The sequence below is a fragment of the Tiliqua scincoides genome, chromosome 8 (genome assembly GCF_035046505.1).
Source record: "Tiliqua scincoides isolate rTilSci1 chromosome 8, rTilSci1.hap2, whole genome shotgun sequence".
In the NCBI taxonomy this organism is placed as follows: Eukaryota; Metazoa; Chordata; class Lepidosauria; order Squamata; family Scincidae; genus Tiliqua; species Tiliqua scincoides.
In genome coordinates, this window is record NC_089828.1 from 29620851 (window position 1) to 29640851 (window position 20001).

At 45.6% G+C, this 20001-nt stretch overlaps 2 protein-coding genes across 2 annotated transcripts; both read right to left on the bottom strand.

Moving 5' to 3' along the window:
* Positions 1-248: 248 nt before the first annotated feature.
* On the bottom strand, positions 249-11115 carry MED26 (mediator complex subunit 26). The gene is made up of 3 exons (XM_066635937.1): positions 10733-11115; positions 5363-5437; positions 249-2866 (listed from the first exon to the last, which is right to left on the bottom strand). Exons 1-3 carry the CDS (start codon positions 10805-10807, stop codon positions 1205-1207), a joined length of 1812 nt encoding a protein of 603 aa, XP_066492034.1. The 5' UTR covers positions 10808-11115; the 3' UTR covers positions 249-1204.
* A 3655-nt stretch (positions 11116-14770) lies between these two features.
* On the bottom strand, positions 14771-19573 carry SMIM7 (small integral membrane protein 7). The gene is made up of 5 exons (XM_066635943.1): positions 19466-19573; positions 17985-18026; positions 16902-16954; positions 15708-15798; positions 14771-14899 (listed from the first exon to the last, which is right to left on the bottom strand). Exons 1-5 carry the CDS (start codon positions 19552-19554, stop codon positions 14884-14886), a joined length of 291 nt encoding a protein of 96 aa, XP_066492040.1. The 5' UTR covers positions 19555-19573; the 3' UTR covers positions 14771-14883.
* Between the last annotated feature and the right edge of the window lie 428 nt (positions 19574-20001).

A 20001-nucleotide genomic window follows, 5' to 3' on the forward strand; every position in this document is an offset into this window, starting at 1 on the left:
CTTACTTTCTTCCTCTGAATCCAGAAGAACCTTCCAAGCACACAGCTGCTGGTGTGGAACAGGACTGAAAACAACCAGGTGGTAGCACCACCACATACAGTATCACACTGACCAACCATACAGAAAGTTGTGCTTTGTTCCCCACCACTGAATACCTTTCACCAGACCAAAAGTATGTCAATTGCTTCTAAATATATTTTTTTAAGAATCCACAGTGAGATTTGTGCAAATTTTTTTTATTTCCACATTTATATCACAACGTGTCCACTGAAAGGACCAATAGCAAAGTTGCTCCCTTCTGTGCCTCGGAGACACAGAAGTTCTAGGTACTGTACATTCACTAAGGCTCTTTGTTTTTGCAAATCGCATTTGTGATGGATATCCATAAGGCAAACAATATCTAAAGGAATGGTAACAAGTATATTTCCAGCATACAAACAGGCTTCCATCTCCCCCTTCACAGGACATTTACAAACTAGTAGCACCCTCGATACAGTTGGATTTTTCTTTAAACAAAAAGGCGATTCTCCTCCCTGCCCGCCTCTAGAAAGTTTGCAGAAGAGGAAAACACATGCTCCAGGTGGTGGTGGAGCTGGGAGAGTCGATAACACTTTTTGCAGCATTTCTGAGCTTGGATTGAAACTGAAACCAGATTTGACTCTGAGTAGATGGAATGCTGAACTGAAGGTGGGCACCTCTGTCCCCTCCCCTCACTCCCACCAGGCAGCCTCACAGTGCAACAAAACATGTCTCTGCTATATTTTTTAAGAAAATCAAATCAAGACAAATAAATAGACTTAACGACTGTATTAAATGTTCCACAATCCCCCCACCTCTGCCTGCCTGCCTGCCTGCCCTCCAACTTTGACATTCACAAAGTGCTGGAAACAAGTTTCACCTCTTGAACACTCACATTTTTTTTTTCATTTTTAGAGCTGGCTAGAGAGTTTGGAACTCTTTGTGTTTGTTTTGAAATCAACCTTCCTTATGCCTTCCTTTGCAATTTTGTTAGTAAACTGGTAGCAGCACTTCACAAAAAAGTGTTCTTTTGAACAGGGAAGAAGGAACTGCCAGTGTCCAGCTCTCTTACACACCCTCTCCTTGGTGAGCCTGTTTCAGAGTGCCGGGGGGTGGGGGGGGTGGCACAACCCCTGCCTGTTTTACTAAACCTGCCAGTGTCAGAAGCATCTCAGTAAAACTGTACTCAGTCTAGGCAGATGTAAGGCAGGATGTTCAGGCGCCCATCATCCCCATGGGGGTCTAGCGATATGCATTGCGTCCAATCATACCAGTTACCCTGTGTATCATAGCAACCATTCACACCTGGCCAGTGATGGCTGCATATTCTGTCGAGGTCCTCCTGTGTCACATCCCGAGTCACCCCCGGCAAGTCTGTGGGTTTGCTGTGGGGAGCCAGGACATGGGTCTTCCTGGCTTCTCTCCTAGTGCTTTCCTCCTGCTTTAAATATTCAGACATGAAGTAATGAGCCCCAGGAGTCTGCACCCCCGAAGAGGACAGTAAGCTACTCTGCCTGTTTAAATAGGACTGAATGATTTCATTCCGGGACAACTCTTTCCAATTCGTTTGTTCAAAGGGACTCTGCAGGGGGGGCTTGGGCTCCTGTTTGTCCGTGCCTGTCCTGTGCTGTTGCTCAGCAAGAGCAGGGATGGCCCCCACCAGAGAGTCCCGCTGGGTTAAAGGCTTGATTTCGCCCGTCTTAGGGTCAAAGGTCAGCCGACGCTCCTTTTTTAACCGGACTGGCTTGACCCCACCCTCTAGTGCCTGTCCATCCAAACTGACCACACAATCCTTGGGACGGTACTTTTTCTTCTTCTTGCTGTCAGACCCAGATGCGGTGCTGTCGCTATCTATCTTTGATGCATCTGGCGAGAAGTCAGCCATAGGCAGCAGGGACTCCACAGGGTGGGAGCCTGACCCACTGCCAGGAAAGGTCCCTGCAGTAAGTCGATGTTGGCTCTCAGGGGCTGCTACTGGCTCTTGGCAGTGCGGAGGTGCCTCTAGTCCCAGCTGCTGAGCTGCCTCCAGTCTCTTAGTTAATGCTGGGGGCGTTGCTGGTTGTGCCAGAGAAGGAGGTGGCGACAAGGGTACTGCCATGGCAGCATCCAAAAGTGGCGGCCTGGGAGATGGGATGGGTGTTGAGCCCTTGGGGGAGTGCTGGCGGGCAAATGTCTCCAACCGGGAGCTCCTCGGACTGAACGAGGAGCAACGAGGACTCCTGGGCTGGCCAGCAGCTGTCTCCTCTGCTTTCTCATGCAGCTGCTGTTGGAGCACGGCTGTCTTGACTAACGAGGAAATGCTGGTGTGAGGTCGGACTGCATTGATGGGGATCTTAGCAGGCTTGTCATTTTCACCGAGTTCTGCCCTGCTGCAGCCTTCTGGCCCTGTGGGTAGGGTCACATCTGGAGGGCTAGGGAAACTCTCAGGGCTGCCCCCAATCCCATTTGTTGGAGGCGGGGAAGAGTTTTGTAATACTTCATAACTGACTTTGGAAACTTTTGATGGAGGGCCCTGGTGGCTATCCCTGGGTTCCCCTTTTCTTTTTCGATTCCCTCCTGGCTTTTCTGGTTTTGGAGAGTGCAGCTTTTGAACATCATTTCTGTTCTTTGTGTCGTGAACAGCCTTTGATCCAATCACAGCCCCAGGAGGAGTTTCCACTCGACAATTGTGAGCCCCGCCATTAGCTGAGCCAGGAGGATTTGGCAACCCTCTTGAAACGGCCTCATTTGGTGTTACAGGCTCAATCAGTTTCTGCCAGTTCCGCAGTAGTTTCTTGGCACGCTTGGCGAGCTCCTCATTCTTTGTTTTCTTCCTCACATCATTGATGAGCTTCCCCAGCCTTGTTTCCTGTGTTGTTGTTTTTTAAAAAAGGGAAAACAGACTGTATTACAAGGTTTATGATTAAGTAAAGTTGTAGTCACCTATTAATCCCACAACCCAACACAGGAAGGGACTTTCTCCTGGTGGTCCCTAGTTGACATGCCCTGAAAAGGTTTCCTTCAAAATGCAGAATGAGCAAGAACAAAAACATAAGAGCCCTGCTGGATCAGGTCAAACGGCCCACACAGTACATCACCCCGTTTCCCACAATGACCAACCAGATGCCACTGAGAAGTCCACAAACAGGAGTTGACTCATATCACTCCGCTGCAACTAGTACTCACAAACATATTGCCTCTGAACCTGGAACACACAGTCATCATGACTATCAGCCATTAACAGACTAAACCCCCATGAATTTGACTGATCCCCCTTTTAAAATTGTCTAAACTAGTAGCCACCATGACATCTTGCGGTAGCTAATATAATAAATTAATTATACTTTGGCGCATCCCTTCAAGTCAACTATTCCCCATACGACAAGTGTTTGCATCCTTTTAAAGTTATGAGGTTGCTCCACAGTCCAGGAGGTATACTGCAAAAATAAATTTTTAAAAAAGGGAACAAAACAAATACCCTTCCCTGGGTAATAAGATGGTGTGTATGGGACTTTGCACAAATCCACAGCCATAGGATAGTACAACGTGCACCTGGCTTCTGGATAAAAAGCATTAAGTGCATCAAAGCTACATGGAGAAAGTGGCACACAGCTGGGCCATTTAACCTTGTCCACGTACAAGAAAAAGGTACAATTAGGTAAGGTGTGGGGCTTTACTGAAAGAACTGCTAGGGCAGTGACTGACCCACAGCAACGTAATCCATACTGTCAATGTTGCCAATTCAAACCACTAGTACTGATGTCCATATCATGGTCATAGTTCACTACGGGACAAGAGCAACAAGGAAACTGCTCTACAAAATGAGTACCCTGACAGCCAACCTACCTTCACTACAAAATACTATGCAAGTTAGACTAGAGAAAACTGCAACTGTTTGACATTTGATCAAGCATTGGATCATTTGTGATTCAGCAAACCACAATATGACATTTGATACACAGCTTGGTGGGGGACTGCAGCAACTGTGGAGAAAGTTGCAACTACATTTCATCCTGTATTCCACTGGACTTGCCAAACAGTTACAGTGGTATTTTCTCTACATGACAAGGGCTCACACTCTTTTAGAGCTATGAGGATGCTCCAAACTCCAGGTGGGGGGGGGGGTGACAACCTAGGAACTGTGTTTTTCTGGACAGATCATGATAGGTTTTCTGAATCTCAGCCAGGACATTTTTAACTTCACAATTTTTCAGGGGTAATTGCCCACAATAGCTTTCCTTGCAATAACTCCAAAATGAGTGGCTCTATCACTTTGCCTTTTTAACACACTGTCACTGGCAGTGTGATACATGATGGCAATGGAAAATTGCCATTAACAATTTTCTAGGGGAAAAAAGGACCTGAGGTTCAGCATTAACCTAGAAACCAATTAGATTTCCCATGGGGGCAACTTTGTAACCCAGCTAGGTTTAATTAGTTTAGCCCAAACTTTCATTTCTCCACCCCAGCTAGCTTGTCCACACCAACCACATTATTTCTTCATGCTAGAAAAGTACTCTAAATAGCTCCTGATTTTCAAACAACTTGACTGGATGGCCAAGTAATCTATGACAAAAGGAGAAATAGTTTCAATTTTTACTAATTATTGAATTTAGACCTTACTGAATTCTATATGCACTTACCTGGGAACTGAAATCAGAAGAATTTATTTCTGAATAAACATGCATGGGTCTGCATTGTGAATGGGCATATGGAGCACAAACCTATGCCACAAGACAAATTTGTATGTATGTGCTTAATGTGTGCATTTGTATTTACTAAATATGTGGAGGAGTACAGTACATACTGAGACATATGCCAACTTCTACCATCAAATACAATTAAATTTTCTTGAACTTCAGTTCTAAACTCCACAAATCTAGATGCGTACTACAAATAAACAAAATACATTTTTCCTATTTCTAAATGCATTAAATAATTTTTAAAAACATTATGATGTGGTAGTGTAGTATATGTTTGCATTAATAACACAGCAAAATAAAAAACAATGTGATTGTATGATTGCTTCAAGATTTTTTTTTTCCCTGCAGTGTTAAAGTGCATGTGTTTGATGGTCAAACATTTCATTTGCAGGAACCTCATTTCAATCTATGTCACTCTTGTAGATCTTCTGAAGGGTAGCCCAGACATTTTTAAAATAAGAAATATATTTTTAGCCTGGCTAAAGGAAGGAACACAGCGCCAGAGGAATCAGAACTCCATACTGGGACAAACCATACAGTGCAGATGCACTCATGGCTGCTCCTCCAGACTGTAAGCCTCACACCCCTGAATGAAATCACCCGGTAACAACTTCTAAGGGTTTATGCACCAAAAGGAAACAGAGCAGAGCTCTGGAACACACCTCGAGTGCCTCTTTGGTAATGGGGTATTTCTCCAAGCTGGAGATCACTTCCAGTACCGCGACCATGTTGTGTATCTGGAAAAAAGGAACAGAAAATAAGTGCCACTCAAAGAGATGCTCAGGTCTCTTAAATGTTTAACTGCACTGGGCTGTGTTGTACCAGGAAGCAGAACTATGGATGGCTGGCCTGTACTCTCAAATAGATAACACAAGATTCACGCAGTCAGGGTTAAGGCTTTTATACACTGAAACACATTTAGAAGCCTAACAACAGCATCTTACAAAAGAAAATATCGCCTCTATAATGCCATCATTTTGCATGGTACTTTACAATGTACAAGATAGCAAATTCCTGCTCCAAGCAGCTTACAGTCTAACATTCAACAAAGGGGATATAACAGAGAAGAACATGGAGGCAGAGTTTCTACAATGCCACTTATGAAATACTTCCCCCATGGCCTCCCTTGAGAATGCCACTGAAGGATCCTGGGCACAGGATGCTCTGCAAAACTCCAGCACTCAAAAAAGACCAGCTAAAGAGTCCTCACATACAAAGCAAGAAAACCATTATGAACCACACACAAACCACTATTAGGACACTCTATGGCAAATTGCTGTGGCCCCAAGAATTGCAGTGGTGTCGATGGCCAATTCAGGTCAAGGCACCAAAATAAATGGCTGTCATGCCTCTTCTCATGACCATGAAGCTTCCTAATCTCAGAGCCCAAGACTAAAGGGAGAATCATGGGAATTTTCATGTATTGTTGGATGCATCCACACCGGGTATTCCCTCACTACTCCAGGTCTGTTGTTAATACTACAGCTGAAGACAGGCAACAAAGACAATCTTGCAGAAGGGAACTGTGCTGCTGCCAACAAAAAAGCAAACCCAAAAGACCCAATAAGCCATACCACCCTCACATGAAAAGCCCCCAAGGGCATCTGGTTGGCAAGAGTAACCTAGGGAAAAAGCAGAGAGCAAATGCATTATGAATGTCTGTTTCAGGCTGAAGATTGCAATTATTTGTACCACAGAGGTGAGAAATGAGCAGGATTTGTCAGGGGCGGGGGAAGAAAGAATATCAAACCCTTAGCCAAAGCTTGGCTCACTTGCTCACTTTTCCCCTCACTTCAGGGAAAAGATGATAATTCCTAGAGCTGGAAGTGGTCCCCAAGCCTCACATGTGACAGAAGAATTCAAATGTTACAGTTGGGTAACATTTTATTTGTATCAAAAAGGTTACAACTAAGCAAGAAAATCATGAACCTGAAAGCGTGTTGGTTTCTTTACGACGCTATCATTGATCAAGGCATTACCTACCGCAACATTTGAATTTCTTCCCTAGCAAACGATTTCCTTTACATGAGAGAAGATCAATTCAAAGGACCATGACCAATCCTGTCTGGCTAGGCCTTTCTATCATCACACTACTCAAACAAGGAAAGACATAAGTTGGTCAAAATGTGAAATCCATGAACACCTGCAAAGGAACAAGCTACCATACTCTCCATCACCAGATGCAAAAGGGTAGCCTCAACCCGCAACACTTGTTAAGATCTTTCCCTCAGAAGTTCTGAGCTAAAAATGTGGCTGTGAAGACAGGAAGCTTTGCTTCTGCCACTATGACAGCACTGCCACTGTTAGGAGAGACCAAGGGACATAGGGTTATGAAAGAAAGCAGCAGCAAGACATCTCCTCAGCCCAGCAACAAAGCAAAGTCAAAGTGCAACAGACCTAACTTTGCCAAAAGGCAATCGCCACTGCATTGAAATCACATGAGCCCAGCTAAAAAACCTCTTAGTAGTCCAAGATAGGATGTGCAGAACAACAAACATGGACATGGTTTAAGAAAAGTCAGCCCAAAATCTTCCCCATATGTATGTCCCACCTTCTAGGAATGGCAAGGAAGCACAACTCTGGAACTTCATCATTCTATCACCAGTACAACAATTATTCCCAAGAGATCACTATGAAACCTCAGGGTTAGAACAGGATTGATCCAATTACTGCTATTCCATGTGTGCGAAGAAGTCAGCCACAACTTTACAAGGCAGCTTTAGGCCACCTGTGAAAGATGGGCCTAACTTTATAAAACAGCAAGCACAAGAATTTCTGATCCTCTAAAACAGGGGTGCCCAAACCCCGGCCCTGGGGCCACTTGCGGCCCTCAAGGCCTCTCTATGTGGCCCTCAGGGAGCCCCTAGTCTCCAATGAGCCTCTGGCCCTCTGGAGATTTGTTGGAGCCCACACTGGCCCAATGCAACTGCTCTCAGCGTGAGGGCAACTGTTTGGCCTCTCAAGTGAGCTGTGGGATGAGGGCTCCCTCCACTGCTCGTTGTTTCACGTCTGTGATGCAGCAGCAGCAGCAAAGGAAAGGCCAGCCTTGCTTTGTGCAAGGCCTTTTATAGACCCTGAGCTATTGCAAGACCTTCATTCATTCATATAAGTTCATCTTTAATATATTCATTTATGTAAATTTATTCAAATTTGAAATGTAAATTAATTTGGCCCCCGACACGGTGTCAGAGAGATGATGTGGCCCTTCTGCCAAAAAGTTTGGACACCCCTGCTCTAAAATGACTGAAATGTGCTACATTTCATGCCAAATATAATAAAGAACACTAGAGAACACAGGGGTGTAGCAAGTGAGCAATGTATATAGCTCTGGGTGGCTCAAGAAAGTTAGCCAAGCAACAATGCTTAAATGGAAAAGACACATATTCCAGATTTTCTAGAAGGGTTGAAAACTGCACTGCAACTTGGGAAAGTTGATAGATCCAACAGTCTGTCATGCCATCTTTAGTATGCCCAAGCATTACACAAAAAGGAACATTTAGGAACTGTCTACCGAATCCCAGGGGGTATACACAGGAATCTCTGGACTGGGGAGAAAAAAGCAACCACTGCCACAGTAGCAGGGCACAGCGTCGGATAAGTATTCCCAGGAAGTCATCATGAAACCCCAGTGCTGGAATAGGATTATTCACAGGGGCTCAAAGTCACCCTGCTACCAGCAATGGCAGTTTGCCATCTCTGGTTATGGCAGTAAGGGAGGGCCCAGGCTAAGCTCATGCAGGGGACATCTGGGATTGAAACTCACTCAGAGTTTCAGCTGTCAAAGAGGAATGGCCGTCAGTACTAAGATTTACTTGCAAAAGAGCACTCAGTGGACTCCCATAAACTCTTAACAAGAACCTTCCGCATGGAAGCAGGTCAACCGAATACATTCCTGTTCCTTCTAATCTAGAACTTCCTATTCCAACCTTTTGTGACCAATTCATCACTACTACTTCTATCTTCCACTTGTTTTTTTTTATGATAAACATGCTAGCCTTAGTCCTTCTTACAACTGATCCAAAGAATAGAAAACCCTTCCAGTTCACTTTCTGCAACAGCCACAGTCAGATTCCATCCTTAGGGATGCATCCAAAATTGCTGCAAAAGGACGGACAAGTGAGCCATCCATCTAAAGTGGCGAATGTGCTAACATGCAAAATGTTACCCAAGTGGTTGAATAAGAAATAACTTCAGCAGAATCTGGAAATGGAACTTCCTTGGCACTAACTAGGATACAGCCAGAAAAACCAAGCTAGGGTCCTCTGTATAGATCCAAGAGCCTCCCCAACACACTCCCAAAAAAGGAAGATTATATCATTTGTTTTCCAATCTGGCAGGATAGGGAAGATGAAGACTATCTGACACAATTTCAGCCTGAATGAAGGAGTTAGACATAGCATGGAGGAACAAAGGAGAGACTGGGCAGGGGATGGGATGGCAAGTATTCACTTGAAAGAGAATGAATTATTTCACCAAATTTGAGGCCTTCAACATTGCAGTGATATTTGGGCAGGGAAATGAAGACTTCTTCAAGATCATTGCAAAGGAAGGAAAGATGAAGGACCCCTCTGAACTCCTCAGGAAGTGGAGTCTTGTGTACAACCCTAGTGGTTGAGGCATGCAACCTGCAAGCAGAACAGCCAATGAACTGCTGGTGTGAGGAGTGAGTCCTCAGATGCCACTCATAGGGGCAGACTAAGATGTGGAACAGGGGACAGATTAAAAACATGAAAGAACCTTTGGAGGCAGAAAGAGAGGAGGTGAGGTCCAAGAAGGTTCAAAGCACTCCTCCACCCCTTCATCCCCCAGCAACCAGGAGCTGCCTGAATGCTATACTACAGCCTCACTTTGCAAAGACTAGCTTTACCTGGCTCTCAGTTGCATGGCTTGGGTGGTGCAGCTCCCAAGAACCAGGGAGAGAAGGAAGGTGGAATAAAAATTGTATCAGATGAGAGAAGCCACTGGCAGGGAAGGGAAGGGGAGAAGAAATAACTACAGAAGAACTGGGAAAAAGAATGGAACACAGCTTCTAAAGGTGCTCTTTATGGGGGGGGAATCAGCAGATGAGAAATGCAGGATGCACATAAAGAGCAAAGAGCTAGCTAAAGGTGTGTGTGGACTCCATGTGTATGCAAGGAGACATTCCTCCCATCCACAGATTACTGGAAGGCAGGGGGCTCAGAGGGAATGCGAGAAGGCTGTACTTTGTGTGTGTGAGAGAGAGAACTGCTTCTTCTTGTGGCAGAAGAGAGCAGGAAGAAGGCAGGTAAAGTAGAAGTGAAGGATGACTGTGGAGGCCAGGTCACTGGTGGGATACTGGTTAGGTAATAAGTCATGTCTCCCCTATACACATAATAGGGAGAAACAACTGAATTGTCTCACTGGGCAAGTGACTAAAGAATATGCAGCCAACCAGAAAGAGGGATCCACAGGCAAGAAGCCCCTCTCCCCTTCCTCCATGTCTACATACACGTGTGTGTATGTATAGTGGGGGGCCACTGAACTGCCTCACTGTGCAGGTGACCAGAGAATATGCAGCCAACCAGAAAGGGGGATTCACAGGCAAAAAGCCCCTCATTCCATGTCCACATACATATGTGTGTATGTATAGTGGGGGCTACGCAACTTCCTCACTATGCAGGTGGCTAGAGAATATGCAGCCAACCAGAAAGGGGGATCCACAGGCAAGAAGCCCCTCTCCCCTTCCTCCACGTCTACATACATGTGTGCATGTGTATAGTGGGGGCCACTGAACTGCCTCACTGGGGAGGTGGCTGGAGAGAATGAAGTGAAGGATGCCGGGGGGGGGCATTAGAGGTGAGGAATGAGGCATCCCCCATGGTGTGTGGGTATGTGCTGGGGGGGCAGTCAACTGCCCCACGTAACAGATATATGGGGAGATAGGTAGCGAGGTGATGCGTACCCCATCTGGGGCATACACTGGGGGCTCGCCCACTTTGCAGCCTGGAGAGGAGGGAAGCAACTGACCACCGCCACTGCAAGGGACCGTCCTCCCCCCTCCTCGGACTCACGTTGCTGTTGGGGTCGATGGCCTGCAGCAGCCGGTCCCTGATCTGCTGCGGGGAGGGTCCCGGAACCGCTGTCATTGCCCCCCTGGGAGGGAGGAGACCCGAGGCTGGCGGGGGGAAGAGGGAGGAGGCCCCCCTCCCGCCCTCTTCTGCTGCCGCTGCCTCTTCCTCCTCCCCTTCCTTCCTTCCTTCCTGGCGGGCCTCACTCGCCGGCCTCTCCGCGGGGCAGCGGCAGCCGCATGTTCCGCCCTGGCTCGCTCGCGCGCCCCCCGCCGCTGGCCGCCGGGGGTGAGGACCTCAGCGAGAGGGGGGAGCCGCGACCTGGCTGGCTTGGCCTGGCCTGGCCTAGCCTAGCTCAGCCGGGCCTGGCCTACCCTGACCCAGCTCGGCTCCCACTGAGGAGGAGGCCAAGCTCAACTGTGGGCAGGAGCCAGCCCCGCCGCGCGGTGCACCCTGGGACACGCCCGAGAGCGACGGCAGCGCCTGACGCACGCACGCACGGCGCTTCTGTGACGTCACGGCGCAGCACCACCCATCTCGAGCGTCGGCGACGGGAGGGACGTTAGAACCCTCGTGACACTGCGCATGCGCAAGAAAGGCTCGCTTGCCTGCCGGGGTATAGACACTTGCGCAGCTGGTGTCAAGCGGGGGAGGGGAAGTGCCTCAGGTGGCAGCAGAACAGGCGGGAAAGGGGGTGCTGCATCTGAGGCGATTCGTGGCTCCTCACGCACTGGTGGCAGTGACAATCCCTTCCGCACTGGGAGCAAGTGCAGTCTGTCCCTGGTCTGTCTCCCTGGCCATGGGCCTTCCTTCTTTTCCTCTTTGCCTCAGACTGTTGGCCAAGTGTCTCTTCAAACTGGGAAAGGCCATGCTGCACAGCCTGCCTCCTGCGGGCCGCTCAGAGGCCAGGGTTTCCCACTTGTTGAGGTCCACTCCTATGGCCTTCAGATCCCTCTTGCAGATGTCCAGGTAGCTGTGGTCTACCTGTAGGATGCTTTCCTTGCACGAGTTCTCCATAGAGGAGATCCTTTAGGATCCGGCCATCATCCATTTTCACGACATGACCGAGCCAACGCAGGCGTCTGTTTCAGCAGTGCATACATGCTAGGGATTCCAGTACGTTCTAGGACTGTGTTGTTTGGAACTTTGTCCTGCCAGTTGATGCCGAGAATGCGTCAGAGGCAGAGCATGTGGAAAGCGTTCAGTTTCCTCTCCTGTTGTGAGCAAAGAGTCCATGACTCGCTGCAGTACAGAAGTATGATCTTGCAATCATATCATTGTATTACTATGTATTTAAAAAAGCACAACACTGTGAGGCAGTAGTGTGAAGCATAAGCCAGGCACCATTTTTCCCCACATCACTGGTCAGCCCACATTTCAAACATATGTAGAACACACACCAAAATGTCTATGGTGTTTCTTAAATTGCAAAAAAAGGGTTTGTGAAAGTGGTTAAGGCCCCAGTCAGAGTAGATTCCACCCCCACCCCGCCCAGGCTAAACAGGCAGCCTCTACCCTCTCTGCTTATGTGCAACAGTCACATCACTTTAGCACCACTGATCTTCAAAGACATATGAAATGAATCAATTTACAATCATTTTTGAAAGGGGAAAACCTGCAGGAAATACCCTAAAAGAACTTCGAGAATATCTGTATTTCCAGCTGGGGATGTTTCAAGGGCAAGGCAAGATAATCTGTATCTTTGAAAGGATCAAGGTCAGCTTGAGGGTACAGGATGCTTCCTTTGCTGAGAAATGAGACCAAGACAAGACCCTCCTGTGCAAAAGCAAGGCCATTTTTGCCCTTGGCTATGGAGCCACAGTAGGGAAGTCTGCAGTATGGGGCCATAGTAGCGTTTCTGCCCACTTTGCACCCCCTCACATACAGCACACATGGGAAAGCCATTTTGTTTTGACAATTAAATACTCAAGTACCCAGCTTTAAACACATCTTCCAAAACAGGCCTCTGAATAGAAAGAACCAGGGAGTTAAACCAAGCCTGAATCCAACCCAAACACCAGTTCAGAATTGTGTGTGTGTGTCCCAAAGTAACCTATGGCAAAAACAAAACCAAAAAACAGGCACTCAGTTTTCAACGTATGTTTCATTTCCTGTTTTCTATTCTGATGTATGTAGTTTATTTAAAAAAACCTTTAACATGATAAGTTTTAGTAATAACTATTTAATTTGAAAAATATGTATCACTGTAATACATCTGATCTAATACATTACAAGCAAAAAGAATTTGATAATTATTCTGCACAATGTGTGCCTAAACTCATTTGAAACGTAAATCAATTCAAAATGTTTGAACTTTTTTTAAATTAAGGGTGTTAAATAGAATACAGGTCCAACCTTGTTATACACTTGATTTTTTATACACGGATTTGACTCAACACAAATAGACACTGCAAATGAGAAGGAATGTGCCGATCCCTGGAGAAGGGGAAAAATGCATCCCTTTAAAATCAGTTTTAAAAAACTGCTTTTCTTACTGTTGTAGAGACAGTCATGCAAGCGATACAGGTATAACCTAATTATCCTTAGATTTTTCTATCTCAGTTGTTTAACAATAACCGCATTAATGCATGAGGAATTCATCAATCATTCTGCCTTCAGGCAGCTTCAGCTTCACTCCAAGACCCCTCCCTTTCCCCTGAGCCTGTGAAAGAAAGATAATCATTTTGCATTAGTGAAGGGAGGGGCCATTGGCTGCCTTTCTAAGCACCTGGAGAGAGACTGATTGATGAACTGTCTTCTTAATGAAGCTATCTTACATCACAAAGGTCAGTTAGGCTGTTTTTATCATCTAGCAAAAGAACATTGTTTTTTAAATGGATTCGATTTAGTGCCATCCACATGAGTTCTGGGAACCCTCAGGAATAATGAGACTCAGCCTGTACTGATTAACCTAAACCAAATTCAATTTTTTAATGGTTTGACTCCCTATGAAAAGCATTCCCCACATGTGCATAACTGTGTAGGTTGATGCCAATATTGGATAGCAGCCTGAGGTCTGGTCTTCAATCAAGGAGGCCAGGTTTCAAATATCCAGTCAGCCATGAATCTGGGTGACTCTGAAGTTGTCCTTGTCTCTTAACCTACTCTATTGTTGTGAGAATAAAGGGGGGGGGAAGAACCTATCAGGTACACTGCCCTAAGGACCTTGGAGAAAGGGTGGAATTAAAACACATAATAAAAAAAAACTGAGAGAGGTAATGACCCAAAACACAAGCCCATCTAGCATTTTAGACCATGAGGCTGGGCTGCAGGTATGGTTGACACAACTGCCCCACCAAGCTTTTAAAAATCTGCCTCGGGCATTATTGTAAAAATGTAAAAGCAGGACATAAATATTTACCATAAATAAATAAAAAGCTGTTTTTAAAAAGCATCTCTATTTTGAAGAAATATGTTGGCAGGCATGGACTTTTCTTCTCTCCCAGAAGAAAAGTCAACCCAGTTAAGATCCAGAGAGCCCTACAAAGGCCAGAAGTTAGCTTCAATGAGCCACAAAGCAAGGATAAATTGTGGCAACTCCACCTCAGGCCTCAGTATCAGATGAAAGGATATTCACTGTCACCATGATTTTTCCTGATCTACTCCCTCAACTGAACCTTCTCATGCTCCCAGTTGTCCACTCTCCTCCTTGGTTTCCCTCATTCTATCCTTTAAATCAAGTGCAGCAAGTCACATACATGCAAGAGGTTTTCTACTTCTTGCAAGAACTGGTCTCCTGTGTCAAATCTGCCAATGCTATTAAAGGGGCAGGGTGATATACTAGTAACTTCAGGAAAAGTAGCTAGCAGCTACATTGTTCCTCCTCCCTTGGGGGATCTGGAGATGTGCCATTCCCAGAGACTCACTGCCTGCCTCCCCACCTGAATCAGTAGCATTGCAGGATCCCACCAAGGGGGAGCTTCCAACAACAAGCTTCAACAAGAAAGCTAATTATATTTCTACAAAATATCCCTGCAAAAGAGGACAACTGCATAGTGTTCCTATTTGCTATTCTAGAAGAAATAACAGGGCAGAGTCTAATATGAAAAACATGGCAATGTTTTACTTCATAGCACATATTTGCAACTGAAAGTCATATCTGGGATATCAGACAGTAACATTTACAGGTGCCAGCCCAGTCCACCAAAGATGTTTTAAGATCCAAATAACCTAGTGGAAGAAAAAAGGAAAATTAATGACCATTCTTTTACCCCAGTTATCCATAAAACAGGATACTGACTGTAAATCAGAAGATAATTTTCATATTTCAGTGGGAGAGCTGAGGTGAAAGCTTCACCTCTTTCCCTTAAAACTGGTGCCTGTCATATCTTTTTATTGCACTCTAGCTCCATCTGCTTCTTTTGCCCATCCTGTGACACAGTTGAAATGCTAAGAGACTAAAGCCAGCTTATTGCCGGTGCAAACTGTAAGGCACATCTGCAGGGCTTAGCACCAAAGCTAGCCCAGTGCAAGCTAGCACTGGGCCAGCACCAGTGAGAGGCCAGCAGTCAGCCACTTAGCGGTTGCCTGGACCACCTGGCAGCAGAGAGGGTGTGGGGTTGGACTTGTGGGGGGAGGAGGCATTCTGGGGTAGGGGGAGCCAGGTAGAGGGCAGGTGCAAGGTGGGAATGTGATGTGGCAGGGAAGGGAGCCGGGCAGGACCAGTGGAGCTCAGCTCCACTGGATCCAGAACCCCGTGTCAAGCCTGATAGCTGACACAGAATTGAGTAGCCCCACTGCAGGGCTACTTTCCTTACACAGGGAAAGGGGATGAAAGTCCCCTTCTCCTGAGGATGTGGCGGTGGCGGCTGCCCAGGACACACTGGATGCTGCAGCCACCATTTTGGTGCCACAGCAGTCCCAGGTTGCAGGCAGCTCAGGATTGGGCTGTAATCATATTGTGTAAATGCTCAAGCATGACTTAAAAGGCACACACTGGAGAGACCATGAAGACAGTGCTCCTCATCCTCTTACTTACACAATCATGCAGAACATCATGAAGATATTCCACAGGGCAATGAAGATCCGGAAATACCTCAAGCTCAGCAGAAACTCCCTGATATTATCACCTGGGAGGAGAAAAAAAATCCCACAAAGAAAAATCAATAAAATAATTGCTATGTATCACCACCTGAGGATTTCACCCTCACTTCTTATATCATCTGGCAGCAATAAAATGAAACATAATTAACCATCATTTGTTAAGTACCATATTGGGAAACAAAACATCATACAATTGAATGGGAGAAATTTTTTTTTTACAACTAATGCAGAATTGAAACAATCAGGAATATGAAACCCATAAGCTAGGCGGCAGGAGAACTAGAACAGAAAATTATATAAAACCCCTAGTGTGGCTATCCTGTGTACCAAGTAAAATGTAACCTAGAAACATGCATTTATGGTTCCATTCTACAAGGTTATTTTAACATGACAAACCATAGTTAAGTTGTCAGATGGTTGTGTATTATAAGACAAATATATTTGAAAGGTGGCAAACTTTGGCTGTTAGGAGGATTTGTTGTTTTTAGAAAGTTCTAGAGAAATGTAATATTGGATTAATTTTTATGCAAACTGGAACTACAGAGCATGAAAAAATAACAGCATGTCAACAACACTAAAGGTGCTACAATAAGCAGTAGATATGACACAATCCCTAACCTGAAGGCTTAACAACTATCACACCAAAACCTGGCTGAAAGCAGATGCAGTGCAAATTTTCTGAGTCTCAAGAACATCTGGGGATAGATCATTCCAGACTGTTGTTCAGGAATTGCATGGGGCAACTGCAACATCTCTGTGGTGGCAAGCAATGTGAACTTTTAGTCAGCAGCAACAGCTCTGTGTTTTGCTTCTGGTTACATCTTTAATTTCTAAATAACTCTTTGGCATCAGAGGACAGCCACAGGGGGATTTAAAACTTTCACATGCCAAAAGGAAAATTAATGACCAATCTTTTACCCCAGCTGTCTGTAAAACATGATACCGACTCTGTAAAGCAGAATATAATCCTCATATTTCAGTGGGAGAGCTGAGGTTTAAGAAGTTGGCCACAGCTGTCTTAGGAGTGCATGGCCCCACATCACAGAAGGCATAACTCTCTTACAAGACTGCAGGTGGTCTGTCAGAATGGCAACCTTAACTAGAATCCTATGATAGCCTCAACATTTACCTGTAGTTGGTTCCCTTGCTTCTTCACCAAAGCCCTGACTCTCCTTCTTCTTCCTGAGAATCAGAGATACAAGGATTACTTTCCCTGGAGTATGCTGGTAACTCATAACTGATGGGCAACAAAAGATGAATTAGGCAAGTTCATGGGAGGATGAAGAGGAGTCAATCAATGGCTATTAACCATGATGGCCATCAGAGTTGATATTAAGGTCCAGTGGACCTTGAAGCATGAATTGCTGTGCATGCATATATGCACACACATTATTGGTTTGCCCCTGCTCTTGTACCTAACAGGCAGGCTGGGGGGGGGGGGAGGGAGAGAGAGAGGTGAGCTTGGCAGTGGCAGGCCTCCCATCCTTCCTGCCACAGCATGCTCTAAGCAGCAGCAGAGATCTTCATGCTGCTCAGAATGTCAGCTGCATTGATCGGGGGGGGGGGGGGGGGAGGAAAAAGTACCAGAGCAGCCTCTCTCTTCTCCCTCCTCACCCAACAGGAACAGACACCAACAGGAACACTCCCAGAGGACTTCTGGGAACATCCAATTGGCTGTTGCAGGAATTGCAGCCACCTTAATGTTCACTTAGGAAAATAATGTAGTAACTACATTTCTAAATCTATGAGCAACTCATTATGTTACTATATTTTCTTTAAGGCTGCCTCAACTCCCACATCTACCAATAAGGACTCTATGTGCCCAGATAAGCCCATTCCTGGAGTTAGAACTGATGGTTAGACAGGAATTCCAGGTTCAGCGGCTGTCCTTCTGAATAATAGATGCAACAATGGAACACAACAACGTTAAACAACGGAACACAACAACGTTAAACAATGGAAGGGCTGCTGCCTTTATGGCCTGCTTGAGGGTTTCTCTGGGCTAGGATGGTGGAAATCCCAGATTCTGATCCCTAGGGGTTACAGCTCCCCTACCTCAATCCTTGCCTCCCACTACCCCACAGAGCAATTTCCATTTATAAAAACAAATTATATACTACCTTTACACCTTCAAAAAAAGCAATCAAAGTGGTTTGCAAAAAAAATCACAGAACAAAACAAAATTTAAACCAACAATTTATCTAGTACTCACAGCCTGAAGTTTAGCACAGCTCCTGCATTAACCAGTAGTGTCCTATGCAGAAAAAGAAAGTTGCACACTTTAAAAATATTTATATTAATAATTACAATAAGAATTATATTTAATATTGTTATATAAAACACTTCATATTAAATTAAACTAAATTAAAACCATTTTAATACAACATTTTATTATATTTCAATACTGCTCTTACTCTAGTGAGCTCAGCGTAACTTATAAGGCTCCCCTTTATTCTCACAACAACCCCAAGAGATAGGTGAAGTTGAGAGGTGATGAATGACCAAAGGTTCATTGACAGGTTCAGTATAGAAAGGAAGTGAACCTGGGCCTCCCTGTTCTTACTCCAACAACAGTATTTCCCAAACTTTTTTGTCTGGTGGCTCCCTTGACCTACTGGGCCCATTGGCTGCAGCTCCCCATTAGGACTTCAATCCTGTACATTGTATAGGGCTTTTCACAAAGATTCCACATCTCCCCCGGATGGTTTCCTTGGCTCTCTGGGGAACCACTGCATTGCAACACTGAATCATCAGCTTACATTAGAATTTCTCAATTAGTGGTACGAGTATCACCAGTGGTACTTGAGGTGGTGTCTCTGCCACCCAGTAGCAAGACCAGGAATGTGACGCAACAAATTGTGGTAGGAGGCTCAGCCCAGCAGGCAGACTTCCAAAGCATGCTTTTCTGCTCTTGAAAAAGCCCTCCCATCCACCCTGAGCCTCTTATTGGTGGTTTTTCATGTCACATCTGGTTTCCCAACCTAGCAGTAACTGGCCAGTTACTTCTAGTGGTACTTCAAAAAGATAGACCATGTTAAGTTGCACAACAGAGGAAAGACCTTGAGAAACGCTGACTTATATGGGTCTTTACAAAGAATAAAGACCGGCCTCTGCCCCAATGAGCTTACATTCCAGAGAACAATATTTTACCAAATACTTTAAAGACCTGAAATATTGTGGCAGCGAGGGAAAAACAAGCAAAGTGACATGATGAATAAAGTGGATAGGCCCCCTATACAATTTAGTGGTTCTCAAACTTTTAGCACTATGACCCAGCTTTTAGAATGAGAATCTGTCAAGACCCACTAGAAGTGACATCATCAAGCAGGAAAATTTTAACAATCTTAGGCTACAATCCTACCAGGAGTTAGCCCCACTAACTATCATTGTTAAAAGCATAGACATAGTAGCCTGTTAACGGTATAGATATGTAACATTTCCCCAGATGCAGTCACATACTATGGTAGCATCAAGTCTAACGTATCAAAAATGAAATATTGAAATGGGGTTCCACCTGAAATTGACTCACCGTCTGAGAAACACTAAGGCTTAATGCAAAGGGGCAGCCCCATAGACCTCCCACCCCACACATGATGGCACTTGAAGAAGAGGCAAGAGACTACCTAACCCTCCCTTGGTGCAAGTGACTACTTAGCAGCCCTGTTTCCTCCTCCTCCCCCCCCCCCCGCTTACCCGAAAAGCAGCAAATCCCCCAGCATCCTGCTGCTGCCAACAATCTCCACCGACACCGGAAATGCTCCAATGAACGTCAAAGAGCTCATCAACCAATGAACACTCAGCTCCCCTTCCTCTTCTCAGCAGACAGAGGGCGCCCGCTCACCTTAAGGAAGGTCTCCTAGACCACGCCTACTATTTAAATACGCGCTGCCTCTGAAACTGCACTGGATGGATTCCCTACCGCAGATCACAGACCAGTTGGCTATCATTTCTGCGCATGCTCTGTATCATTAAGTGACGCCACGCGCCCTTCCCTTCCCTTCAATGGATGTCCTTGTCCAATGGGTTAACCCTTTTCTGCCCGGCCCACAGGTGTACACTTTTGTTGCGTATATGCAACGTTGGGCAGAAACGGCTTTGAAAAAAGAAAAAAGCAGTGGGAAGGAAAGTTTATTTTAGGAAGAACTGGGGTGAGGGACAGGAGCAGGGATTGTGAAAGGTGATTGGCAGGAGGCTCAGCTTGGGGGGAAGCAAACAATGCTGGCCTGTAA